General features: G+C 40.9%; 1 protein-coding gene across 1 annotated transcript; it reads left to right on the top strand.

The window, feature by feature from the left end:
- NDUFS1 (NADH:ubiquinone oxidoreductase core subunit S1) lies at window positions 1-25,966 on the top strand. The gene is made up of 19 exons (XM_012926157.2): window positions 1-157; window positions 4,306-4,370; window positions 5,357-5,448; window positions 6,964-7,071; window positions 8,317-8,393; window positions 8,897-8,978; window positions 9,074-9,204; window positions 9,593-9,778; window positions 11,437-11,571; window positions 12,695-12,809; window positions 14,042-14,187; window positions 14,524-14,652; window positions 15,685-15,814; window positions 17,437-17,597; window positions 20,663-20,817; window positions 22,968-23,143; window positions 24,031-24,165; window positions 24,264-24,336; window positions 25,585-25,966. Exons 2-19 carry the CDS (start codon window positions 4,310-4,312, stop codon window positions 25,674-25,676), a joined length of 2,184 nt encoding a protein of 727 aa, XP_012781611.2. The 5' UTR covers window positions 1-157; window positions 4,306-4,309; the 3' UTR covers window positions 25,677-25,966.
- Window positions 25,967-27,784: the final 1,818 nt, after the last annotated feature.

Here is a 27,784-nt window from a genome sequence, read left to right as displayed (position 1 = left end):
TCGAAGCGGGGTGTCTGGTCCCTCCCGGCTTTCCGTCCGCCGGGGCCGGCTGCCCGAGCCGGTGAGGGCTGCCATATTGCGAAGGCTCCCGGCGCCCGATCGGCCCGGTGTGGTCCCGACAGGTCCGCAGAGCAGCCTCGGCAGCTCCGGGGAGCAGGTGAGGCCGTGCTGCAGGCGGAAGGTCGAGGCTTCTTAGCCGGGTGCTTTGTTTTGCTTCTTTGTTTTTGAGCAGAACTGTTTGATGTGACTCAGGCCGCTCCTTCTCTTGTCCTTGACTGGACACCGCCTCCCGCCGCGCCGGCTCGGGAGTCCCCGGGAGGCGGAGCACAGGCGGGGTCCGGCGGGAGCTCCGAGAGGGGCCCGGGGGTCCTGCGGGAGCTCCGAGAGGGGCGGGGGTCCGGCGGGAGCTCCGAGAGGACGCCAGGCCGGAGGCAGGCTGCAGGTGACCTTCTCCCTGCTCTGGGTGGTGGAGGAGCTGTGTCAGGTGACATACCTGAAAACTGAGCGTTTGCCCCCCCCCCCCCAAGTTTCCACCTGCTGGACCCGGGACGCTACATCCTCGTTCTGCCGCAGCCGTTCACGCCTCTGGTCTTTGCTTGTTTTGTTTTGCCCATTGACCACATTGCCAAACCCCTTTCACGGATGGGGAAAGTGAGGATCCCCTGTGAAGCATTACATGTTGCCTTGACAGTAAAGCACTAGATTTGTCTACCTTTGCCTATGCCTACAATGCCGTGCTGCATATAAACAGAAGAATGTTAAACTTGTAACGACTGTTACCAAAGGACTCTACTACTTCAATAACATGGAGGATATGAGGGAGAAGGAGGGAATTCCTGTACCTAAAAAACTGTGTCATGGGGAAAAAAATGAGAAAAGTTAGCTCAAGATTGTACTGTGAGTGACAACTACATTGTTAATCAGTTTGGGGAAAATCCGTAATAATCTATAATGCTTGTACTGGTGTGAGCATGGATCGGACCCAGGTGTTGACACAGATTTCGAGGAGTACACATGATTTTTTGTTTCAGTGCAGGTTTTGTCTTTAACCCGAGTTGTTGTGGGTGAGCAGTGTTTTAAAGCTGTCGGAGAACCTGCCCCAGGAAAGTGGTCTCTGAGCTAAGAATAGAGATCGCAAATCTACTGGTTACCGAACCTGTAGTGTGAAGTCAGAAATGATTGCATGAAGGAGACTATGGAGGCCGACTGCCTGGGGAGCTGTCGGGAAATTCTAGGTAGGCTGGTGTAGGAGAAAAGAAAAAGCTTTGAAGGATGAGGCCACATCCTGGAGGAGGAGGGTTGGGGCCGTGGAAGAGGGAGGTGCACCTGCACAGCCAGGGCTGGGCTGGTGGGGAAGCCTGCAGTTCTCCCACCTGGAGCCAGAGACGCTGGTGGAGCCATCCACCTCCCAGAGCTAGCCTTGGCAGGACGCTGGAGATAGGAGACAGAACTGGGTGTCAGACCGGCGGGGCCTCCGTTGTGGGACTGGGGTGTTGCAGCTGGCTTCTCTACTGCTAGGCTGAGCTAGCACATAGCAAAGTCTTGTGCACCTGTGCTTGTGGTGGGGCTCTGTGAGATCCCTTTTGCTTTTCGGTGTGTCACAGTCAGCCTGTTTCTGCCCATTTCCTGTGTCTCTAAGGTGCGCTCCTGATTTTACAGTACGTGTGTTACAGTAGTCATAAAGGTTTCCAAACCTAGTATGAAATGCTGAATTGTTGTTGGCTTTGAATCTGTTAATTTAATTTAATTCAATCTCTGATTAAATTCCATCCTCTGGTTCACTCCCTACATGGCCCAATGGCCAGAGATAGGCCAACCCAAAGCCAGGAGCTTCCTGCGGGCCTCCCACGTGGGATGCAGGGCGTGCAGGGGCCTAAGGCGTTGGGCCATCTAATGCTGCATTCCTGCTCCGATGTGGAGCAGCCAGAACTTGAACAATTGCCCACATGGGATGCCAAGGCTACAGGTAGAAACTTACCATGTGTTGACCCCTAAAATGTTCACCTTTACCTCTCGTATAAGTTCCAAGTGAGGAAGTATGGTTTCAGGTGTCTACTAAACGCTTATAATCTATTAAATAGACAAAAAGTTGATAGCTTAGGTGACTGGGGTGTGTGTGTGTGTGTGTGTGTGTGTGTGTGTGTAAGTACTGGTGGCTATGTGGCCCTCACATTGATTTTGGTTATTCAGCAGACTTTTAGGTCACTTTCTCAACCTCAAGAGTGTTCACACCTTAGAGACTTCCTTACTTTTGGAATTATCCTATGCTTTATGGAATCTTTTGCATCAACCTGCTTCGTAACCATTAGATGTTAGTAACTCCCCTCTTCACATATGGCCCAGTATTTACTGATGATCAAAATTGTTTTAGCCCAGACAGCTGTTTTAGAGTTTGTTGCAGTGAAGAGATTAAAGGTAGAAAGATTCATGGAGTTATAATACAGTGAGTGTAGAACAGGCATGTATATAAACAAGTAACTGCAAATCTGTGCGAGTAGTTGATTGTTCAACACATCAGTGGTACTCAAGGTACCTGAGAGGTTGGGGATTGTGATCTGTCAAACATCTCAGGAGACATGAGATAACTGCTTTCGTAGATAGCATGGATACATGTTCTTAGGAAGTGAATGCAGAAAGGCAGACTTCACTTCACATAGTCTTTGAATATCCTTAGGATATACTATGTAGCAGTATTTGAAGTTTCATCATTTCTCTGTTTTTAAATCCAAGTTTGTGCAATAACTGATGCATAGCTCACTGATACAGTGTAAGTTGATGTAACTGAGATGAAATATTTTTATAAGATTTATTCTTTTTATTATTATTTCACATTGGAAAGACAGATATACTTTTGTACTGGTGCAAGCATGGATTGGACCCAGCTCTGTTCACACATAGATTTCAAGGAATAGATATGAGTTTTTGTTTTAGTGCAGAATTGTGTTTAAACTGAGTTGTCAGTAAGCAGTTTTGTAAGGCTGTCTTAGAACCAACACAGAAAGAAGGAGAGACAGAGAAAAGATCTTCCATTTGCTGGTTCACTTCCCAAGTGGGTGCAACAGCTGGAGCTAAGCTGATCCAGAGCCAGGAACCTTTTCCGGGTCTCCCACATGAGTGCTGGGTTCAAAGCCTTGGGGCATCCTCTACTGCTTTCCCAGGCAACTGCCAGGGAGCTGGATGGGAAGTAGAGCAGCAGGGACATGAACCTGTGCCCATATGGTATTCCAGCACATGCAATGCGAGGATTTAGCCACTAGGTTACTATGCCAGACCCTATATGAAATACTCTTTTTTTTTTTTCAGAATTTATTTATTTTGTTGGAAAGGTAGATATACAGAGAGGAGGAGAGACAGAGAGGAAGATCTAATGTCCGATGATTCATGACCCAAGTGGCCACAATGGTTGGAGCTGAGCCAATCCAAAGCCAGGAGCCAGGACTCCAACACAGGTGCAGAGTCCCAAGGCTTTGGGCCATCCTCAACTGCTTTCCCAGGTCACAAGCAGGGAGCTGGATGGGAAGCAGGGCTGCCAGGATTAGAACTGGCATCCATATGGGATGCTGGTGCATTCAAGGTGCAGACTTTGCTAGGCTACCATGCCGGGCCCTAGATGAAATATGCTTACCTGCAGAGTTTGAGGGTAAAATATTAGAACTAGTGAGTGTTTACTGATGTTATGTGTTTGAGATACTTGCTTTTTATTTATTATTTGAGAGAAAACTGCCATCTACTGGTTCACTCCTCAGATGTCTGCACCAGCTAGAAACAGGCCGACAGTTGTAGCCAGGAGCACAGTTCCCACCTGGGCATTAGTAGCTTAGTTACTTGAGGAAGCTAGACTCAAGAGCCTGACCTGTGTACTGAATCAAGGTACAGAGGATGTGAGAATCTTAATTACTACTTTTTTTGGTCCCTAAGATTGATTTATTTGAGTGACAGAGCAGGAGAAACAAAGAAAGCTTCCAACCACTAACTGGTTCATTTCCTAAATGGCCGGTGACTGTGACTGGGCCAGACCAAAGCTTGGAGTGTGGAACTCCATCCATGTCCTCCATGTGAGTGACCAAGAGTTGGGCCTTCATCCTCGCTTTCCCAGGCACCTTAGCGGGGAACCGGGTAACTGCCAGGATAACATTGAGCAAGCAACTTGCTGCATTGCAACTCCCGCCCCTTTAATCAGCATCTTAACCACTAGATTAAATGCCTGCCCCCAAGGACTTCACAACTGTAAAATAGTCCCCTAAAATTTGTAAGTAAGTGTTTTCTTTCCTACAATAATATAATTCTTCTTTTTTAAATTTTTAGCAAAATGTTCAGGATCCCTGTGAGAAGGGCCTTGGTGGGCCTTTCCAAATCCCCTAAAGGATGTGGTGAGTATTTTTCTAACTTTCCTTGTGAATTTGTAGATCTGTCAACTGTTTCTAAGTCCCTAAGCCTATCCTTTATTTTACAGAAAAATAGGTGTAAATTATCTAAGTTGATAGAATGATTTTCAAAGTAACAGCTTTACCTTAAACAATTGACAGTAATGATCATATGATGGAAAGTAGTAAGAAGTACCTGTCCGTGCCAAAGTAGAAAATTGCATCATTCTGTTTTTGACAAGTGCTCTTGCCTTGAACTGATTTTCTGTAATATTAAAAGTTCAAGTTTAAATGTTTGAAAGTAGACAACCATATTCAATTTGAAAATCAGAAAGCTAAAAACTTTTAATTTTTTTTAGATTTACTTATTTTGTTTAAGACAGAACTGCTGTCTGCCGGTTTACTCCTCGGTGGCTGCAGTGATTGGGCTGGGCCAGGCTAAAGCCAGAAACCCAGATCTTCATCCAGGAATACAGTATAGGCACAGGGGCCCAAGTGCAGTATGGGCACAGGGGCCCAAGTGTTGCAGTAGAGGTTCAGGGGCCCGAGTGCTGCAGTAGAGGTACAGGGGCCCAAGTGCAGTATGGGCACAGGGGCCCAAGTGTTGCAGTATAGGTACGGGGGCCCAAGTGCTGCAGTAGAGGTACAGGGGCCCAAGTGCAGTATGGGCACAGGGGCCCAAGTGTTGCAGTAGAGGCACAGGGGCCCAAGTGCTGCAGTAGAGGTACGGGGGCGCAGGTGCTGCAGTAGAGGTACAGGGGCCCAAGTGCTTAGCTAGTCCTGTGCTGCTTTCCTAGCATCAAAGGCCATGGCTTAACTATGTGGCCGTGGCCACATGCCTGAGAAAGCTTTTCTCAAACTTAGTAGTGTAAAAGATTTAAGAGTAGTATAAAATGAAGAAAAATTTTAGGCATGTAAATATAATTAATCTATTGTCCACTCTAATAAATTAAACTCTGATAACTGTTTTTTACTTGTTTTTTGGCGATCAGTTCGAACAACTGCCACAGCTGCAAGCAACTTGATTGAAGTATTTGTCGATGGTCAGTCCGTCATGGTGGAACCAGGGACAACCGTCCTCCAAGTAAGTGTAGGATCTAATTCTTTATTTTTGCTTATGTGGGCTGTTCTTTTCTTTCTTTTCTTTTCTTTTAAGTTTTATTTATTTTTATTTGGAAAGGCAGATTTGCAGAGAGGAGGAGAGACAGAGACAAAGATCTTCCATCTGCTTCACTCCCCAAATGGCCTCAACAGCTGGTGTTGAGCTGATACAAAGCTGAGAGCCAGGATCCTCCATCAGGTCTCCCACACGTATGTAGGATCCTACGGCTTTGTGCCATTCTGCACTGCCTTTCTCAGGCCACAAGCAGAGAGCTGGATGGGAGAAGAAGTAGCCAGGACACAAACCAGCACCCATATGATATGCCAACACTTGGAGGTGGAGGATTGGCCCATTGAGCTATCGTGCCAGCTCCTGGGGCAGTGTCTGTTCACTACCATACAAGCATATTTCAAAAAGTTCATGAGGCATTGAGGCATAGTGGGTTAAGCTGTCAACCACTTCTCATCCTACTCCTACTAAGGGACGTAAGTGATGATGGCCAATGGGAGACCCAAATGGAGTTCCAGTCCTGGGTTTAACTTGGATCAACTCTGGCTGTAGAAAGGCATTTGGAGAGTAAACCAGTATCTCTCCTCTCTCTGTTGCTCTATTCTTCAAATATGTAAATCTTTTTTAAAAGGTTATAGAAAGCAAACAGTAAACTTGTATAAAATTCTGAAACCCATGGTTCTTGTAATATGCATTTCTACAGACTTTTCAAAAGCTTGGCATATGCAGTGATTTGGAAATTTCTTGCGCCTATGTAAGCTTCATCTTTTTGAGGTGCTCTTCTATTGCATGTATTATGTAGGAGGCATGCAAAATAGTATTGATGACAAAATACTTGTGGTTAAATTATTGAAAATTTAGTAGACTGTTGTAGAGTGAGGTATGAGGATGGATACATCAACTCTAGTGGAAATTTGAACATGTTCATAGGCTAAAAGGAGGAAAACCTTGTAGACAAATAGGTGATGGTGAAACAGGCAAGCAGGAACTGGAGAAGGGCAGCAGACACACCTGGAGTGTGAGTGCTGGGAAGGAATGTTGAACCGAACGCAGAAAGGCATCATAACCAGCTACTGGGAGTAAAATAACGTCTCTACTCTCCAAAGGAGAGCAACAGGGCAGAAAGAAGTACAGGTGGGAAATGACTGGGTTAGTCTGCAGGTCGGGGTGGTGGTTCAAGTGTTATGAGCAGTCAGTGCTGCAGCAGAGCCCAAGAACTTTATCCAGTTTCTTCTGCATGAATGAAGACATGCTCAGCTCCTCTGGCAGCATCAGAGCCAGAAAGGATTGGCATTAAGAGCAGAGAGGGAAGGAATTCCTTCAGTTACCCGATGAATTGGTGATAGTCGACATATTTATAGGTCAGAATAGGTGAACTCGCTCACTTCACTCTGTTTTAATCTGTATTTCAGCAACAACAGAAATCAGCAAGTTCTTTGGCCCCTCCCACACATGCTAATGCAGAAGGTTTTTTACTTTGTCTTCTAGGCGTGTGAGAAAGTCGGCATGCAGATACCTCGCTTCTGTTACCATGAAAGGCTGTCTGTTGCTGGAAACTGCAGAATGTGCCTTGTGGAAATAGAGAAAGCACCTAAGGTACTTGCCACCTAAAATTTTACACCATGTTGTAGGAGATAGGAAACTTGAAATCCTGCAGCAAATTTTATTTATAGTCAGTATTTAATTTGGGGGGCAGGTGACTGATACTAATTTCACACTGGAAACTCATTGGTGGAAGTGTTTTGCAAAACCAGATGGCATGTAAATTACACAGATGTGTAGAGGTTAATGGGGATTACTTAGAGCTGTCAGTATTTCCAAACAACTGTGACACACAAGTAGGATGTTCTCAAGCAGCAAATTAAAATTAAAAGTACTTACGTGGTTTATTTTTCACTTGAGAAAACCATTGTAGTAAAGGGGTTCACTCTCATAGTTTGATTGCATTTTGGCATGTTTTTTAATTCAGTAGTGTCTATTTGTTTCAGAACAAGTAAAAATGATAATGTTACGATAAACTAAAAAAGTGACGTTTGTCTGTATTTTGAGATTAATAGTTTAGATTCTTGATGTCACAGCAGATGCATGACAGTGACTGTAAAAAATTCTGAATTTTCATACTAATAATGCTATCAGTTCAGTTACAAGTATAATTCTAAGAATATAGTAATACTTCCCTGTTGTTCTCTCTTTCTGCTTTCTTCTCTGTCTGCCAGAATGTTGCTCTTAGTCTGCTTTGCATTGCTATAACAATATGTATTAGGTTGCTGTAATGTACAATTTAGACTTTATAGGTTTTTTAATATTTTAGTAAAACAAGGAGGGTTATTCAGTTCAGTTTTGGAGGCCATGGTACAGTCCTGTCTAGTTGGCCTCTGGTCAGGGTCTTCTCTGTGTTGCACTGTGGCAGAGGAAGAAACAAGAAAGCAGGAGGGGGCCAGGCTCACTCTTCTGGGGAACTCATCGTGTCTTGCCAGACCTAAGCCCTCCTCTGACCAGGGACCCTGGGACCTAGATTCCCAGTGGGGCCCACTTCTTCCCCCAGCCTGGTAATGTTATTACACTGAGGCTCAAGCTTCAGCACACGTACCTCTGCGGGGACAAATCTCATCCACCATAGAAGTGTCTTGTTTGTTTTTAAGAGAAATACAAAGTACCAGATTGTCAAGTTGTGAACAGGAAAATTTTAGAAATTCAACTTTTAGTAAGTTACTGTGCTTTTTTGCTTGATTTTAAATGTGTGGTTTAATGCTTTTGTGTAATTGAATATTTCCATATATTAGGTTGTTTGTAATTACAAATACATGCAAATAAGGATTTTTTTTTCTATTGGAATTCTAGGTTGTAGCTGCATGTGCCATGCCAGTAATGAAGGGTTGGAATATTCTGACAAACTCAGAAAAATCCAAGAAAGCCCGGTATTTTTTTGTTATTAATATAGTAGAGCAGAGAAATTACACATTTTGTTACTTAATCCTTTGCATTGGTGACAATTTCATTAAAGTCGGTGAAGTCTGAGATTTGTACAGTTGAATCTAGAGTGTGGCCAACATTGAAAACCTCTAGCAATCTGCTCAGTTTACCATGAACTCTGAGTTTGAATCTATTGGACTGAGATGTATGAGTTCTGATATTTTCATTTTAAATTGATATATTTTCTGAGGACTATTTAGGAACTTTTGACAACTCTGTATAATTAAAGTACTAATTTTTGTAGGTTTTCTAATATTTTAATGGAGATTTCTATGAACAGTTTCCACATACTACTTTCAGAATGAAAGTTACATTGGCATTTCTGATATTAAATTCATGTGAAGTTATAAGAAAGTATTTGTCTTTGAAAGTTATTTAACAGCTTATAGGTAAATGCTTTTGAGTCCTAGCAACTTATGACATTTTTAAAATTAAAATTTGTATTCAGAGAAGGTGTGATGGAGTTCTTACTAGCAAATCACCCACTGGACTGCCCTATTTGTGACCAAGGAGGTGAATGTGATCTCCAGGTATGTATGTGGTCATAGTTTGAAAACCTGCTGGGTTTTCTCAAGTTTTAATTTCAGTGGTAGCAATAGATTGACTCTTTTGTAATCTGTTTAAGGACCAATCCATGATGTTTGGAAGTGATAGGAGCCGATTTTTAGAGGGGAAACGTGCTGTGGAGGACAAGAATTTGGGGCCATTGGTGAAGACTATCATGACCAGATGCATACAGTGCACTCGCTGCATCAGGTAGTTCCCCATTCTCTTTTCTGGAATATTGAATTCTGACTTAGTTCTCACAAACAGGTGAAATGACATCAGAGATACTGTGGCAACCAATGTGAGTTCAGAAGAGGAATGTTGTTTTTAAATGGCTTTTGCATATGCCAATAACATGGTAGTTGTTCAGCTAACATAATTTCAGTTGCATTTAAGAATTTAAGTCAGTAATAAGTATTCAGTCTGTGATACTTGTATAATTTTCTTTTTGTTATTTGTGTGTTGTACCTTAAATTTAATGCAGACATTTACTGAACTTTTTGCTCGGGAACTGTGCCTCCTGTTATCTCTGATCATGTAGAAGGAAGGAACAATTTTGCTGGACTTCACCATGTAATAACACACTTTTTAATTATAGGTTTGCAAGTGAGATTGCAGGCGTGGATGATTTGGGAACAACAGGCAGAGGAAATGATATGCAAGTTGGCACATACATTGAAAAGATGTTCATGTCGGAGCTGTCTGGAAATATCATTGATATCTGCCCTGTAGGTGCACTAACTTCCAAACCTTATGCTTTTACTGCGCGGCCTTGGGAGACAAGGTATTGGATTATCTTTTTGACCTTAATTCACTACTATTCCAAAAAAAAATGGTAAGGTTTGTGAGATTTTTAGTCTGTTAAGTTTTTGTTTGCTTTAAGTAACACTTTTAGAAAAGATGGATTGTTAGAATGAGGTTAGAGGAACATGTGTAAACTAGTGCTAGTTTTCTTGAAGATTACTAAAATACTTAACCATGAAGTTATTTTCTAGCTTACCCTTCCATGGAGTAAAATAACCTGGAGATTATTAATGTATACTTTCCTTATTGTGTATTAAGTTTGTAGCCATGTGGATACTTGCATGTCATGGTGTTTAACAAGATCCTATTTTAGAAAGTTTGTTTACCTTTCTTTATAAGTTTATGAAGCTTGCTGTTTATAAATTTTTAAAAAAAGATTTATTTATTTGTATTGAAAAGTAATATCTACAGAGAAAAGGAGAGACAGAGAAAAGATCTTCCATTCACTGTCTCACTCCCCAAGTAGTTACAACAGCTGGAGCTGAGCCAATCTGAAGCTAGGAACCAGTAACTTCCTTTGGGTCTTCCCTGCGGTTGCAGGGTCCCAAAGCTTTGGGCCATCCTCCACTGCTTCCCCAGCCCACAAGCAGGGAGCTGAATGGGAGGTGGAGCAGCCAGGACATGAACCTGCACTCTGTATGGGATCCCAAAGTGCATGCAAGGCAAGGATTCAGCCACTAGGCTATTGTGCCAAGCTCTGTTACTGCCTTTCAATAAGAATGAAATCATTCTTAAAGCAGATTTATTTAAAAAGTTATTTGGGAAAAAAGTAACAGAGAAGAGGGAGCTCCCATGTGCTTATTGATGACCTAAATGCCCACAGTAGGCCTGTGGACAGAAGCTGGGAGGCTGAGGTACAGTGCAGGACTCCTGTACGGGTAGTCAGAAAACAGCTTCTTGAGCCATCAGCTCTGCCTCCCCTGGTTCCCACTGAATGGGAATCTAGATTTAGGAGGCAGTGCCAGATACACAGCCTTGTCTTTCCAGCATGGGATGCAAATAAATCAACCTGAGTCATAACTGTTAGGCTAAGTGCCCTTCAGTTTTAATTTTTTTCAGTTTTTAATTTTATGATATAATTCCAAAGGCTCTGGGATTTTCCTCATGCCCTCCCCAAATTCCCTCCACCCAACTGAGTTCTCCCTCAGTACTACATTCAGCAGCAGATAGTAGATTTTTTTCTTTAGTTAAGACTAAAGGTTTGTTCATCTCATGTTTCTAAGGCTGTGATGTTTAGGAGCTGCATTTGGGAAAGGTCCTTCATGCAGATTCCCCAGCATTGCCTGGCATGACTTGGCAAAGGGGCACATGTGTGTCCGAAAATTGTTTTATAGCCTTTGTTACTAATTCACTTTCCACTTTCCACAACAGCCAGTGCTGGGCCAGGCCAAATCCAGGGGCCAGCAACTCCTCCACTCAGGTCACCTAGTGGGTGACAGGGTGCAAGTACTTGAGCCAGCAGCTGCTGCTCCCTAGGGTGCACATTAGCAAGATGTTGGATTGGAAGCAAAAATAAGCTTGACCTAGGCTCACTGTTGCAGGATGTGTATGTTTTAAGTGACAGCTTAACCGGCTGTGTCACAATGCCTGCCCTTCCATGAGCTGAGATGTTTTCTCTCATGTGTATTTATTTTTCAGAAAGACAGAATCCATTGATGTTATGGATGCAGTTGGAAGTAATATTGTGGTTAGCACAAGGACTGGAGAGGTGATGAGAATCTTGCCACGTATGCATGAGGACATCAACGAAGAGTGGATATCTGATAAAACCAGGTATGTGCTGTATTATTTTTCTTCTATTTCACAGTTAAAGAAACTATAATAATTTTAAGGAGCTATGTTTTATGTTAATTTATTTAATAAACATTGTTGAAATTTGAACTGCTTATAGAGATAGCAAAAACAAAAAACACTGACATTAATACTCCTAGGTCTGGGCCCGGCATGGTAGCCTAGCGGCTAAAGTCCTTGCCTTGAACATGCCGGGATCCCACATGGTTGCCAGTTCTAATCCTGGCAGCTCCACTTCCCATCCAGCTCCCTGCTTGTGGCCTGGGAAAGCAGTCGAGGATGGCCCAAGGCCTTGGGACCCTGCACCCCGTGTGGGAAACCCAGAAGAAGCCCCTGGCTCCTGGCTTCAGATCGGTTCAGCTCCAACCATTGCAGTCACTTGGGGAGTGAGTCACTGCATGGAAGATCTTCCTCTCTGTCTCTCCTCCTCTGTGTACCTGACTTTGCAATAAAAATAAATAAATGTTTAAGAAAAATAGTCCTAGGACTATAAATGTTTGTAGATTGTAATATTTTTCAAAAGATTGATGTATTTATTGGAAATAACTTAAGAGAGGGAAAAACGAGAAAGATTTTTCCATCTGCTGATTAACCCTTTATCCCCCTCAAGTATCTGTAATAGCTGGAGTTGGACCAGGCCAAATCCTGGAACATGAAGATCTATCTAGATCTTGCATGTGGATGAGAGGGGCTGATGCATTTGTGACCTGATGTGCTTCATTCCCAGGCACATTAACAAGGAGCTGGTTTGGAAGTGGAACTGCCAGGCCTCAAACCAGTGTCTGTGTCAGGCTGACCCATTGCATCCAACGCCAGCCCATTCACGGTGCAGTTTTGATTAAATATCTAGAGACACTTAAGTTTTAGGAATAAAAACATTTGACTTTCAGCCATCATGTATGCTTGTGTTATAATTTTTAAGGTGGTTGAGGTACTTGACAATGAAAGAAAGCATTCTGGATAGTATTTGGCTTTCAAATAATGTTCTCAGAATAGTCTAAAGTATTTAACACTTTAATGTATTTAAGTAGGATTTCTTGTACATGTTAAACTTGAACATATAGTAGCCTCTTCAGTAAAATTTGGTATAATTTCTGTTGTCTAGATTTGCCTATGATGGGCTAAAACGTCAAAGACTTACGGAGCCAATGGTCAGAAACGAAAAGGGGCTTTTAACCTATACCTCCTGGGAGGATGCACTGTCTCGTGTGGCTGGAATGGTAATCAACCTAAAACATAGAATAAATAGTATATCTATTATATATAATAGTTGATCTTAACCAAATAATGTATGATTATATAATATATAATTTTATATTAATAAATATAAACTTTATTTTCTATAAATAAAATATATAATTCATATGACTATAATATATATTATATATAATAGTTGATTTTTAAGAAACATCTGTACTGTAAAAGGGTGTGTTCTCTTTTCTTTTTCTCTTACCAAGGTAACAATCTCCATCCGTTTGACAATCGTTTGAGAGCCACATGTCAGATGTTATGTATGCTGTGTAAAAGGATATAAAGACAGAATTGTCCACTTTCCACAGTCTAATGGTAGAGAAAGATGCATACATGCATAATTATGTAAATCATGTGTTGCGATGAGTAGTTGTACAGGAAGTGGTGTAAGAAGGCGCTGAGAGGAGGGATGTCTGAGCAAGGCTAGTACATCAAGATGTTCTCCTAGAGAGGATGGTTCTGGAAGCAGCCTCTCAGAGTGGGTGTGAGCTTGCCAGAGCAAAAGGGAAAGGGATGGTTTTGGCATCACAGGAAGGCAACCTGGACAAAAGGCTGGAAGGAAAGACAGTTTGTTTAGATGAGGATACAGTTAAAGTAACTAACCATAGCTTCAGAGCCCTAGTTCTCCAGAAGCCCCCTTCTGTTTTCTCTCTTTCTCTCTGTTTTTTTGTTTTTAAGATTTTTATATTTTTATTTGTAAGGCAGATTTTACAGAGAAAATGAGAAATGGAAAGAGATCTGTATCCATTGGTTCACTCCCCAAATGCCTGCAGTGTCAGGAAGTTGAGCTGACCTGAAGCTGGGGTCCAGGAGCCGCATCCTGGTTTCCCATGTCAGTGCAGGAACCCAAGGACTTGAGCTGTATGCCCCTGCTTTCCCTGATCATAAATAGAGAACTGGTTTGGAAGTGGAGCAGCCAGGTCAGGAACTGGTACCATGTGGGATGCTGGTGTTAGCAGGTGCAAGCTTAGCATGCTATGCCAGCATGCCAACCCCCTCTTTTTGAAGCCCTTTTACTCCTAAATATTCAAAAGCTTCCTTCTAATTTGTTGTTATTAACTTTGGTTCCACATACACCTCTGCGGTTTCTTAAGATTAACAATTAGTAACTTTTTAGCCAATTTTTTAATTTTCTGAACAATTCATTATGACCATTGCTAAATGCAGGCTTCTTGGTGATAATCTCTCAATTGATGTCTAGTTGCAGAGTTTTCAAGGCAAGGATGTGGCAGCGATTGCAGGTGGCTTGGTGGATGCTGAGGCCCTAGTAGCTCTCAAAGATTTGCTTAATAGAGTGGATTCTGACTTGTTATGCACCGAAGAGATATTCCCCACTGCAGGAGCAGGGTGAGAAATAAAATCTTACGGTTGAGACCTTCGTTTGCCTTTCATTTACAAGTTACTAAACAATCACATTAATGACAATGTTTGGCAGCCTGAATTCTCTGACATAGCCACCTATTTATTTTCACATACAGACCAAGATCACATCATTGCTGTAGATGAGAATATCTGGTTAATGCCAAGTATCTGAACTTTGATTTATTTAATAGTGAGATATTTCATGAAATTTTTTTTTTCTGCAACTGCTATAGATTTGCTGATGCAAGATTTTCCTGTGAATTTTCGGCAGATGCGAATTTTCAAGTAAAGTAAACTTGTATTTTTGTACTCTGTTTCTAGCACAGATTTGCGTTCCAATTATCTCCTTAATTCCAAAATTGCGGGTGTGGAAGAGGCAGATGTTGTTCTTCTGGTTGGTACAAATCCACGTTTTGAGGCACCACTGTTTAATGCGAGAATTAGAAAGAGGTTAGTAATAATATTTTGGTAATCTTTTCTGTCTATGTATGAAAAAAATTACACGGTAGCTGAAGCTCCAAAAGGATAATTGTCTCCAGGTTTGTCTCCATCTTATTTGTTTTGCTAGTTTTTTAAATTTTCAAATTAAGATGGATGCCTATAATAGTGTATACCTATTTTCATGTATTGTTCACTCAGACTAATGGATGTTAATAGTTTGCCATTTATTTTATGATTGCATATGACTAAGTGTGAGTGTAGTTTTCCAGATTATTTGGAAGTTGCAGAAATAGTGCTCATCTATTACATGCTTCAGTTTGGATTATCTAAGGAGAAAGGACATTCTCTTTTAATCAAGAAAGTAAATGTTGGCAAAAACATTGTTAACCCAATCCACAGTTCATATTCATATCTCATCCATTTTCTCATGATTTCTTTTATAGCTTTTTTTCTTGCCCAGCCTCCAGTCTTTAAGCTATATATTGCAGTTAACATCCTGATCTTTAGTACCCTCCTTTTCCTGTTTAATAAAAGGATAACAATTAAAAAGTAGCACTATCTCAGACAAATCAAACGTGTTGTCATAGCAGTTAACTATTTTTGGGGAAATGGATCCATGTTGTCTGGCCAAACAGAATAAATGTGAATTTTGTAGGTTTTTTTTTTTCCCATGAACTGTATTGTAAGTGTTCTTAATGGACAGTTAAGAGGTAATTGTGTCTACCATGTAAATACTACAAAATAAAACATACAAATCGGTTACCGTAGAAAAATTGTTTTTAGCTGGCTTATAGTGTGCCTTCCTGTACAACAAATTAATACACTGGATTTCCTTAGTGATTTGTTGGGGGTTTTTTTTTGTTTTGTTTTGTTGCTTTTTCTTGTTTTTGTTTTTGTAGCACTGTATTTTCATAGTATATCTGTTTGTTGAATGTTCATTGTGTGCTTTTGTGCTTTAAACATTTTATAATAAATGTAGCACTTAGCCTCAGTGAAACCGATAATTGTACTTACTTAGCTCTACACACATTTTCATTTCAGTTGGCTTCATAATGACTTAAAAGTGGCCCTTATAGGCAGTCCAGTGGACCTCACTTACAGATACAATCATCTGGGAGACTCTCCCCAAATTCTTCAGGACATTGCTGCTGATACCCATCCGTTCAGCCAGGTGCTCTCCAGTTACGTTTCTACTGTTGTTGGTTTTTAAATATTTCTAAGATTTGTTCTTTTGCTGATTACACAGTGTGGTTATTGGTAAAAATTAGTACAGAAAAAAACATGAGACGAAAGTAAAGCATTAACCAGAATCCCAGCATCCCATAACAAGTATTGATAAAAGCTTATAATGACCTCTCTTAGTTTATGGACAGTAATAGATACAGAAATTAAACCGTTCAATGCTTGCTCTTTTATTAATTAGAGTCAGATTTACTTGAAATTATCTGAAAATAATGAAAGCGAAATTGATAGAATCTTTTATAAAGATTTACTTTTATTTGGAAAACAAAGTTACAGGTAAAAGGTGAGTCAGAGAGAGAGATTTTCGGTCACTACTTCTCTCCCTTCCTGGCTGCAATGACAGGAGCGGGATAGATCCGAAGCCATGAGCCTGGACCCTCCTCCTAGTGTGCCACACGGGTGCAGGCTGCCCAAGGACTTGGGAAACCCTCTGCCGCTTTCCCAGGCCACGTGCAGGGAGCTGGGTCAGAGTTGGACCGGAATGGCACCAGTGTGAGCTGCTTGTGCCACCGGAGAGGCTTACCTTACGCTGGCAGTGCTGCAACAGTGGCCCCAAAAACTGAAGTTTCAGTTTCAATTAAATTTTTCTTTACTGTTGCTGTTCCTGAAAGAAGATTTACCAGTGTTTCTTATTAACAAATTATGTATTTTTAAATTTCTAATTCATTTTTGGTTTATTTGAGAATGCCAGTTTTACTTCTGAAAAGGAAGCTTATCATAATACACATTTCTAAGATCACACCCTTTTTTTCAGCTAAAGTCAGCCTAATACTATCTCTACCCTTTCCTGATTTTTTGTTTTGTTGTGCTATTTAGGTTATTTATCCTTGATAGTTTATATTTAATTCATTTTTTAAAAGATTTATTTATTTTTATTGGAAAGTCAGATATACATAGAAGAGGAGAGACAGAGAGGAAGATCTTGTGTCCAATGATTCACTCCCCAAGTGACCACAACAGCCGGTACTGCGCTGATCTGAAGCCAGGAGCCAGGAACCTCCTCCGGGTCTCCCACGTGGATGCAGGGTCCCAAGGCTTTGGGCTGTCCTCGACTGCCTTCCCAGCCACAAGCAAGGAGCTGGATAGGAAGCGGAACAGCTAGAACACAAACTGCCACCAATGTGGGGTCCTGGCACATGCACAGCGAGGATTTAGTCACTAGGCTAATTCACTGGGTCATAGACATGAATCTTTGAACGTATTACCATCTAAATTCCCATAGGTACATAACCCAATTTGTCTGGAATTTACCCATAGTTACTCTGGTGGTTGGCTAGGATTTTTTTTTTCAGATGTATTTGTTTTTATTGGTAAGATAGATATACAGAGTGGAGAGCAAGTAAGAGAGAGCCTCCATCCACTAGTTTTCTCCTAACATGGCAGCGATGGCCAGAGCTGCACTGATCTGAAGCCAGGAGCTTCCTCTGTCTCCCAAGGACTTGGCTAGCAGACTGAGCAAAAGATAAGGGGCAACCATAGATATGTATGTTTGATTAGACATTTAATCTACTTCTAATCTTTTAAAAAAATGTCTTGTTTTGTTTTTAATAGGTCCTAAAGGAAGCTAAAAAGCCAATGGTTGTGTTAGGCAGTTCTGCACTCCAAAGAAATGATGGGGCAGCAATTCTGGCAGCCGTTTCCAGCATCGCACAGAAAATTAGGATGACTAGTGGTGTTGCTGATGATTGGAAAGTTATGAATATCCTTCATAGGTTTGTTGAGTAAATCTCTTTATGGTATAAAATGCAAATGATTTTGTGGATATGTGTTCTTGTTATGCTGTCACATTTACATTTGCAAGCAATTTGAGACTAAACAACGTTATCCCAGTTGCAGGTATGAAACCTCTGTGAAAAAATCAAATTAACAAATAATGTTAAAATAAGTAATAATAGTGTAAAGAAAATGAATATTAAAAGTTATACTTTAGCTCAAAAATTGCAACAGATCATCTGAATCTGATCAAATGCTAATCATTTAAATTTAAGCTAACAGGAGAATTGAGATTATTTTAAAAAGGATTATATCAGTGTATGCTTTGTTCTTTGAAAAACTGGAAAGAGAAGTATACAAAAATTGAAACGATTGTTATTCTACAATCAGTAGATACTTACTGTTTCTGTTTTGGTACATTTTCATTTTGTTTTTTTTTGTGTAAATTTTTTTTTTTATCTAGTTGAAATCATACTGTAAATACAGTTTTGTGCTCTGCTTTTCATCAGCTTTCATTACCAAGTAAGATTTCCTGGGGCATGCATTGTGCCCCAGCAGGTTAGGCTCCTGCGTCAACACGCATGTCCTGTATCAGAGAACCTTGTAGTACCACCTGCTCAGCTTCTTGCTAAGGTACCTGGAAGGTGGCAGATTATAGCTGAGGTGTTAGAATCCTTTACATCCCTGGCTGTTGCAGACATTTTTATATTTTCTTGCTTTTAAGGATTTGTTATTTAAGAGAATTGTGGAGAGAGAAAGAGACACACAGAGCTCTTCCCCCTGGTTTACTCACTGAATGATCGCACATAGCCGGCATAGGAGTGAGGAACTCCATCCACGTTTCCCATGCAGGTGGCAGGGGCCCAAACACTTGGACCACCATCCTCTGCTTTCCCAGGTGTGTAAGCAGGGAGTTAGCTGGGTAGTGAAGCAGCAAGATTACAGGTAACTGCTTAGCCCACTGCGCCACAGTGCCAGCCCTTGTCACAGGCTTAAGAGCTTCCTCCCACAATTGGAAATTCTTTATGAATAAAAACATGCACGGTTCCTTAATAATCTATAAATTTTGCTCATTTCCTTTTTACTGTTACATTAATACATGTCTTTAATTAATGTACTGATATACACATCTCTCAACTTTGTTTCCTTAAGGTAGATTTCAAAAATAGAACTATAAGAGTGTGTTAGAGTTTTATTACTTAAAGTAAAATACCCTGAGGGGCGCTAGTATTGTGGCGTAGCTGATTTAGCCTCTGCAGTGACTGCGATGCCAATATCCCGTGTTGGAGTGAGTTTAGTCACCTCCATCCCAGTCCCTGCTAATGCACTTGGGAAAGCAGATGGCCCAGGTGCATGTGCTCCCCACAGTGAGGACTGGGGGTGGAGATCCAGGCTGCTGGCTTTGACCTGCGCAGACCTGGTCATTGTCATTTAGGGAGTGAACCAGTGGATAGAAAAATCTCCTGTGTCTCCTTGTCTCTCAAGTAAGGAAAATAAATCTTCAACAGCAACAACAACAACAAAAATCTTGAGATTGTGACACTTAAGAAAGCAAAAGCTTTATTTTGAATTAAAGTTTGGAGGCTCACAGTCCAAAATTAGGCAGCCCCACACATTGAGGAAGTAGACAGGATTTTATGCTCAGCTTCTGTAACCAACTCTGCTGTGAGAGCTGTGTTCCAGGAGCAAGCCGCCAGTGACCTACAGACCTCACACTGGGTCGGCCTCTCAGGTGCTACAGTCATTAACCCGTCAGTCCCTAACACACAACTGAGCTTGGGGAGCCAAGTCATGTGCAAACCATAACTGAAAAAACAGTTCATCTTTTGTTTTTGTCAGATTTATTTGCTTTAATTGCAAAGTCAGATATATGGAAAGGAGAAGAGACAGAGAGAAAGATCTTCCGTCTGCTATTCACTCGCCAAGTGCTGCAATGGCCAGAGATGAGCTGAACCGAAGCCAGGAACTAGGAGCTTCTTCCCGGTCTTCCAGACAGGTGCAGGGTCCCAAGGCTTTGGGTCATCCTTGACTGCTTTCCCAGGCCACAAGCAAGGAGCTGGATGGAAAGCGGGACCATCAGGATTAGAACTGGTGGCCATATTGGTTCCCGGCGTGTTCAAGGCAAGGACTTTAGTCACTAGTCTACTGTGCTGGCCCTACTTGTTGTTGTTACTATTAGTTCTTTTAAGAATTTCCCCAAAATAAACACTTTTAAGGCTCTTGATATATGCTTCCAACCTGTTTTAGAAAGACTGTACCAGTTGAACTTACACACCGTAGGTCTTCAAGACCAAAGCAACCCTACTGTTTCAAAGCTTAGTTATTTTAAATCTCTCTGGATTCCTGTTATAAGAATAATTTTGTAGCCCTAGCTGGATGACTCAGTGGCTAAATCTTTGCACAAGCCAGAATTCCTTATGATCACTTGTTCCTGTCCCAACCGCCCCACTTCCTTCCAGCTCCCTGATTGTGACCTGGGAAAGCAGTCGAGGATAGCCCAATGCCTTGGGGTCCTGAACCTGCATGGGAGTCCCAGCCAGGAGAAGCTGCCACTTGGGGAGTAAACCAGCAGAGGGAAGATACTTCTGTCTCCTTCTCTCTGTAAATCGGCTTTTCTGGTTAAAATTAAGAAAGTATAATTTTTTATATTCTTAGACAGAATTCCAATGGATATAACACCAGAATTATAGTTTTCTCTGAATTACAGGTTTGTTAATGGTTTTAAAATTGATCATTTTTGGTTTTCAAAAACATTAGTTTTTAATCTTAGGAATATGCTTGGTAGCATACTGAAAAATGTCACACTGGAGATAATTACAGTGTAAAGATTCTAGAATTGTTCAATTATATATTATCTCTTGAAGAGACACACAGTGTCCTAACCATCTTACATTTTTGTTGACTCTTAGAACGTTGTAACACTAGTGTTTTTGGTTTTGACATGGATAGAAAAGGCCTTTGACAGCATGAATGGAAACGAAACTAGGTGTCATTCCAAAAAATCACATGTAATATTTTTACTGAAAATTGCCAGTACAGTGAAGTTCCTTAATTGTTTTTGCAGGATCGCAAGCCAAGTAGCTGCTCTGGATCTTGGCTATAAACCCGGGGTGGAAGCAATTAGAAAGCATCCTCCCAAAGTGTTGTTTCTCCTGGGAGCAGATGGAGGCTGTATCACGCGACAGGATTTACCAAAGGATTGTTTCATCGTTTATCAAGGTAAGTGGCAAATGTCATGCCAGAAATGGAATAGAATATTGCTTTATGTATATTAGAATCTATTCCATTGAATATTTAATGGACTAAATAATTTCCCTGCCCACCAGTTGTCTTAAAACAAACTGTAACTCATATTGCTTTGAAAAATTATTCCCCTGTGACTGGCACTGTGGTATAGCAAGTAAAGTCACCTATAGCCCTGGCATCCCATACGGATACCTGTTGTTGTCCCTGCTGCTCTGTTTCCTATCTAGCTCTCTGCCAATGTGCCTGGGAAGACAGAGAAGATGGCCCCAAGTTCTTGGGCCTCCACACCCTCCTGGAAAATCTGGTGGAGTCATCTGGCTTCTGGCTTAGGACTAGCACAGCTCTGGCCGTTGCAGCTGTTGGAGTGAACCAGTGCATGGAAGATCCTCCCCCCTACTGGTTTCTCCATTCTTCCGGGTCTCCCACATGGGTACAGGGTCCCAAGACTTTGGGCCGTCCCCAACTGCTTTCCTGGGGTATAATCTGGCATCCATATGGGATCCCATCAAGTTCAAGGTGTGGACTTTAGCCACTGGGCTACCGTGTTGGGGGCCTTCTCACCCTCCCCCACTTTTTTTTGGTAAGATTTCTTTCTTTCTTTCCTTCTTTTTTTTTGAAGATTAGAATTAGGGAGAGACAGATCTCCACTCCTTTGCTTGTTCTCCAAATTGCTGCAGCATTCCAGAGCTGAGCCAGTCTGAAGCTGGGAGCCTAGAGCTTCCTCTGGGTCTCCCATGTGGGTATCAGGGTATAAAGTGTTGGGCCATCCTCTGCTGCTTTCCCAGGCCACCAGTGGCACTGGAGCATAAGGGCAGCAGCTGGGACATACGGGATGCTGTCACCACAGTTGGAGCCTTAGACCACTAAGCCATTGCATTAGCTTCTGAAATTTACTTCCTTTTAAATGAAATGTTCTGTATCTTTTTTACCAAAAAAGAAAAAAGATTAATTCTGGATGGCAGAATTAGATCTTCGGTCTGCTGGCTCATTCCCCAAGTAGCCAAATCATGGGGCACAACCTAAACATGAGAAATTCAATGTGGGTTTCCCGTATCGGTGGCTGGGGCTCAAGGCCTTGCGCCGTCTTTCACTGCATTGCTGCGTGCATTAGCAGAGTTGAGTAGGAGGTGGAGCAGCCTGATAGGATGCTGACATAGGCAGTGGTTTAACTTGCTGTGTCCCAGTACTGGCTCCTGCATAGCTTTACTACATGTTTTGTTCATTGCTACTGAGTAATAGAGTTTCAGAATACTCTTTTCTATTAATTTTGCGTCGAAACCTTTTTTCCATGCTGTTTTTCATAATCCTGTTCTGTATTTGCAGTAATTCCTCCTCCATTTGAGTGCTTTGACAACACTTTGTGGGGGCCAGTGCGGATTAACATTTCAGGCTAATCCTCTCCCTCCAAGAGGTGGCATCCCATATGTGCTCTCAGCTGTTCTGTTTTCTTTTCTTTTTTTTTTTTTTTAAGATTTATTTATTTTTATTACGAAGTCACATGTACAGAGAGGAGGAGAGACAGAGAGGAAGATCTTCCGTCCGATGAGTCACACCCCAAGTGACTGCAACGGCTGGTGCTATGCCAGTCCGAAGCTGCGAACCTGGAACCTCTTCCAGGTCTCCCACGTGGGTGCAGGGTCCCAAATCTTTGGGCTGTGCTCGACTGCTTTCCCAGGCCACAAGCAGGGAGCTGGATGGGAACTGGAGCAGCTGGGATTAGAACCAGCGTCCATATGGGATCCCGACATGGTCAAGGCGAGGACTTTAGCACTAGGCCACGCCGCCGGGCCCCGTTCTGTTTTCTGATTCAGTTCGCTGCTGGTGGCCTGGGAAAGCAGTGGAGAATGCCTCTAGTCCTTAGGTCCCTGGACCCATGTGGGGGACCCGGAAGAAACTCCTGGCTCTGGATCGGCTAGGCTCTCACCTTTGTAGCCATTTGAGGAGTGAACCAGCAGATGGAGGCCTTCTCTATCTTCTGTCTCTCCTCTCTATGAAATCTGCCTTTCAAATACAATGTTTAAATATTTGTAAAGATACTTGTAGTAACTTTAAAATTCCAGTATAGCATAATGTACAATAGTGAGTCAAGTTTTCACTAAATGCATTTTGTTCCTGTCTCACAGGACATCATGGTGATGTTGGGGCTCCCACAGCTGATGTCATTCTCCCAGGAGCTGCTTACACAGAGAAGTCTGCTACTTACGTCAACACCGAGGGCAGAGCCCAGCAGACCAAAGTAGCAGTGACGCCTCCTGGCTTGGCTAGAGAAGACTGGAAAATCATCAGAGCCCTTTCTGAGGTATTGTTTCTATGGCATTTCTTAGTAATGTAGCCAAAAAGATATTTGTCATATTAGCTGCTTAGAATGACTTTAAAGGTCAAGGAAGATCGTGGTCTGAAATGCACAGGTAAATAATTTATGTAAGAAAAGTATCTTCAGAAAATGGGGTTTAAAATTTTTATTTTTATTTCCTTAAAAATTCTTTGAGCCCTTTTTGTTATTAAAGGGAATATTATGGAATTTATCGCACCATTATGTGTAACTTTGCATATGATTCATAACAGGTGAGGAATATTCAGATTTTGGCTAGCATTGTCTATTTCATAATCAGTTTTTGTTTAAGGTTATTTATTCATTCGTTCATTTATTTGAAAGGGGGATATTTCCATCTACTGGTTTACTTCACAACTGCCTACAGTGGCCTGGCCTGGGCTGGGTTAAATCTGGAAGTCTGGAGCTTCCTCTAGGTCTTTCATATGGATGGCAGGGTCCCAGGCACTTAGGCCATCTTCTGCTGCTTTCCCAGGCTAGTCATCAGCAGGGAACTGGATTTTAAGTGGTATAGGTGGGACTTGAACCAGTGACCATATGGTACATGACATCACAGGCTCTCAAGTGGCAGCTTTATGTGCTGTGCCACAACACAGGCCCCAGTAAGTCCCGTTTTCTAAAGATAATTGAACTGATATACTGAATTATGTATCAGTTTATAGCTGGTTATGCATTATATGTTTTGACTTTTGTGTACCCCATTTAATTGTTTCCTTAGTAAATGTGTGATCTCAAATGAATACCAATAGATTTTACAGTGTTAGTACTTTATTTCACCATAGTTACAATTATGAATTATTTAAACTTTTTTAAATATTGAAGCTTTGTATCCTTTTTTGGGATCTGTGTTGTAGATTGCCGGTTTAACTCTTCCATATGATACTCTGGATCAAGTGAGAAAAAGACTTGAGGAAGTTGCTCCTAATCTTGTTAGGTATGATGATGTTGAAGGAGCTAACTACTTCCAGCAAGCCAGTGAGCTCTCCAAGGTAAAAGCTAGCTGATGTGCATGGTTAATGGTGGTGGTAGGATAGTTTTTAATGCTATTGCTGTTCTCATATCCCACACCTTGTTTATTTTTTTTCAGCTTGTGAATCAGCAGTTTCTTGCTGACCCTCTTGTTCCACCTCAGCTAACAATAAAAGATTTCTACATGACAGGTATGGTTTTTGTTTTGAAGTCTTTCAAACGTTGGAACTAATGTACTCTGCTTTTCCGATTGAACTGTTTTTATTTTTGAATTGTAGGAAAAGGCTGAAAGTGCAAAAACAATGAACAGATTTTACATATATATTTTAAGAAAAATTAGTTTGTATAGCAATTTTATGAGCATTTTAGAAAGTGTCAAAAAACTGAAGGTGTTTTATGAATTGTACATTACAGCATTAGAACTTACAAAGTGTGTTGAGCAGCTCGTCTGATGTAAATTATCAGGAATGTTGTTATGGACCCCACTGAAAGGTTCACTCCAGTTCTTGGGACAGTTTATATGACATTTAGGTTATCAGATAGATGATTTTTAAATAGTTACCTGTCTAAAAGCATATTTAAACAGGTAAATAGTTACCTATTTAAAATAGCTGTGTATTTTAAAATTTTGATTCAGTCTGTATCTTAAAAAGTTTTTAAAATTATTTTTATTTTATTAGTTTTTTTTAGATGTTAGAAAAATCATGTTTATGAAAGTGCTTACATGAGATTGTTCACTTGCTGTGGTGGATGCGAAGGGCCGACAGCTTTATTGACATACAATTTACAGGATGGGAGTGTGACAAAATTATTACGATGCCCAACTCCCACTTCAGAGTGCCGGGATTCAATATTTGCCACTGGCTCTTTATTCCAGCTTCCTGCTAATGTAGACTGTTGGGGACAGCAGGTGGGGCCCAGATAATTGGGTTCCTGCCAGCCTCACGGGAGACCTGAATTGTTACTGGCTCTAGGGTTTGGTCTCACTGGGGCACTCAGGGAGTGAAACAGCAGATAGGAGCTGTTTTTCTCTGTTCCCTTTGCATCTCCAACAAGCAAAAACCAAACAAACAAAAAGGAACATAATCCACATAAAATTCATCTTTAAAGTATACAATTCAGTGGAATTTAGTGTATGTACTGCTGTGTAACCTTTCTTCAACAACAGTATTCACATTTTTCCTGTGTTTCTGATACTTTACTTTTTGGTGATTGTATATTGGTGCATTATTTGTTCTATGATTGTTCCTAGGGATAATTACTAAAATGCTTTAGCCAATAAAGGAATTATCTGAAGAATTATTGGTTTCATATAATTACATAGAATTGCATAGAACTTTATACCCTTATTTTTTGTTACTGAATGTGTACAGCATTGAAATATAATATGCTTGTAAAAATTGCATTATCCAAATGCACATGTTTTTAATATCTTTCAGATTCAATCAGCAGAGCCTCCCAGACGATGGCCAAGTGTGTTAAAGCTGTTACAGAGGGTGCCCAGGCAGTAGAGGAACCGTCCATATGCTAAACCATCTGCTGGGATGGACAGTTGCATTGGAATGATTGCTTGGAGGTGTATCAATTTGAGAAAAAAATCTGAATGATACTGTATTTAATGTTATACCATGCTTATATGAAAATGAAACTGTAGTTATGAGAGACTTGGCAGTTTCAGAAAAATGTGTGTTGTATGTAAACATTGTTAAATTGTTAATAAAGCTCTCAAGATACTGCTTCATGAAAAGCATTGATGCTTGTGATGAATACAAAGATTTTTGTTTAGTTTCGTAATGTTATGTTTATAAAATAGGAGAAAAGGCCTTCCATTAAGACTCACTTTTTACATTGTTGAAGGAAAGATTTAATCATTATGTCAAGATTGCAAAATAGAAAAATTATGTAATATATACCACATCTTGCTAACTAATAACAGTGACAGTAATTCATGATTATTTAGCTTTTTCTTTGTGCTAAGTGCTCTGCTTTTACATGTGTTGTCTTCTTTTGTCCTTGCGACACCCCTATGAGACAGTAGTATTATCTTGTTTTACAGATGAAGAAATTAAACCCCAGTGTACATATTAAGTAGCTTGTCCAAGGCCACACAGTCACGTTTAAACTCTGGTTTTATTCCATAGTCCATTTTTAACTGCTACACACCCTCCATTCATAGGTTGTTACTTTTAAAATGCAGTATTGAGTTCATGAATAACACATTTCTCAAATCTGTTTCTATATTATTATAATTAAATGATTATTTATACTTGGAATGAGGGTAGGCTCAAGAGAAACAGTTAAAATTCTCATTACTACACTGTGTTCACTATAACCCCAACTGTAGTGTTACGCCAACTAAATTACAGAAAAGTAATAGGTTCCATAATTTTCAGTTGTGAAACCAAATATGAAATAATTTTATAGCTAACCTAGGAAATAATCTAAAGATCAATTCTATTTTTTCATTTCGTTTTTGAAAAATTCATTCAAAATGCTGTTCTTATTATGTTTATTCTTTCTGTTTTCATTAGACCTAGCCCCACTAAATAAAAACCCGTTTTCCTGTTATAATAGATTAGGTTTTTAAAGTAGTGTCATTAATACTTTCAAAATTGTACAACATTTATTGCTAGAATTTTTTTAGATCCTTTTTTCCTCTTCAGTGATAAATCATGATGTTACAGATTTTGCTTAAAATTCGCAGTTGTCAGTTCTATAAATTCTTGCTAAAATGTTTGAATTCAGTGACAATTTTCTGTATCTCTGTGTTCTTCTCCCCTTAGACCTGAAGGGAGCATACTCCAATTTTGTTTTACACAGTATTCTTGAATATATGCGTACTTCATGGGTTGTTGGTATGTTAAAGAGGAAAAATGGTGAAAAAAATTGTTGTGTTGATCCAGCATCCTTAGCTATCCTGTAAGCAGCATGTGCTGAAATGTTTTTATTTCTCCAAGAATGTCTTATCTGGGGTAAGTAGTACTAAATAAAATATATTGGTTTTTACATAAACACTAAAATCTGTTTTATGGGCACATATTAGTGTATTGGTGGATGTTAAGATTATGGTGAGCACAAACATTGAAAACAGTTGCTAGGGAGAAAAAGACTAAAGAAGATGGAAGAAAAGTAGAGGCGAATACCTGACTGTGGGAACCGTGACAGTGTAAGCCTTGAGAAAGTCCCTAAGGAGGTGGTCAGCCAGAGCTCCTTTCCAGGATGTTTTTGGTTAAGAAGCCAGTCTGGAAAGACCTTCCAAATATGTCCCTTGATGGTTTCTTTGTTTTTTTTGTTCTTAAGATTGATTTATTAGGGAGCCCGACGGTGTGGCCTAGCAGCTAAAGTACTCACCTTGAACACACCAGGATCCCATATGGGTTCCAGTTCTAATTCCCGGCAGCTCCACTTCCCATCCAGCTCCCTGTTTGTGCCCTGGGAAAGCAGTTGAGGACAGCCCAAAGCCTTGGGACCCTGCACCCATGTGGGAGACCTGGAGGAAGTTCCTGGCTCCTAACTCTGGATTGGCGCAGTCCTGGCCATTGTGGCTCACTTGGGGAGTGAACCATCGGACAGAAAATCTTCCTCTCTGTCTCTCCTCCTCTCTGTATATCTGACTTTGTAATAAAAATAAGCAAATCT

This window comes from Ochotona princeps, chromosome 5 (genome assembly GCF_030435755.1).
Source record: "Ochotona princeps isolate mOchPri1 chromosome 5, mOchPri1.hap1, whole genome shotgun sequence".
Taxonomy (NCBI): domain Eukaryota; kingdom Metazoa; phylum Chordata; class Mammalia; order Lagomorpha; family Ochotonidae; genus Ochotona; species Ochotona princeps.
This window is presented reverse-complemented; position numbering and strand designations above follow the sequence as displayed.

Bases quoted from the DNA above. Each gene is read 5' to 3' on its own strand.
- NDUFS1 (XM_012926157.2), top strand. From the start codon at position 4,310: ATGTTCAGGATCCCTGTGAGAAGGGCCTTGGTGGGCCTTTCCAAATCC. The intron at 5,449-6,963 runs GTAAGTGTAGGA...TTTGTCTTCTAG, and splicing joins CAGGGACAACCGTCCTCCAA to GCGTGTGAGAAAGTCGGCAT. The intron at 11,572-12,694 runs GTATGTGCTGTA...TCTGTTGTCTAG, and splicing joins TGGATATCTGATAAAACCAG to ATTTGCCTATGATGGGCTAA.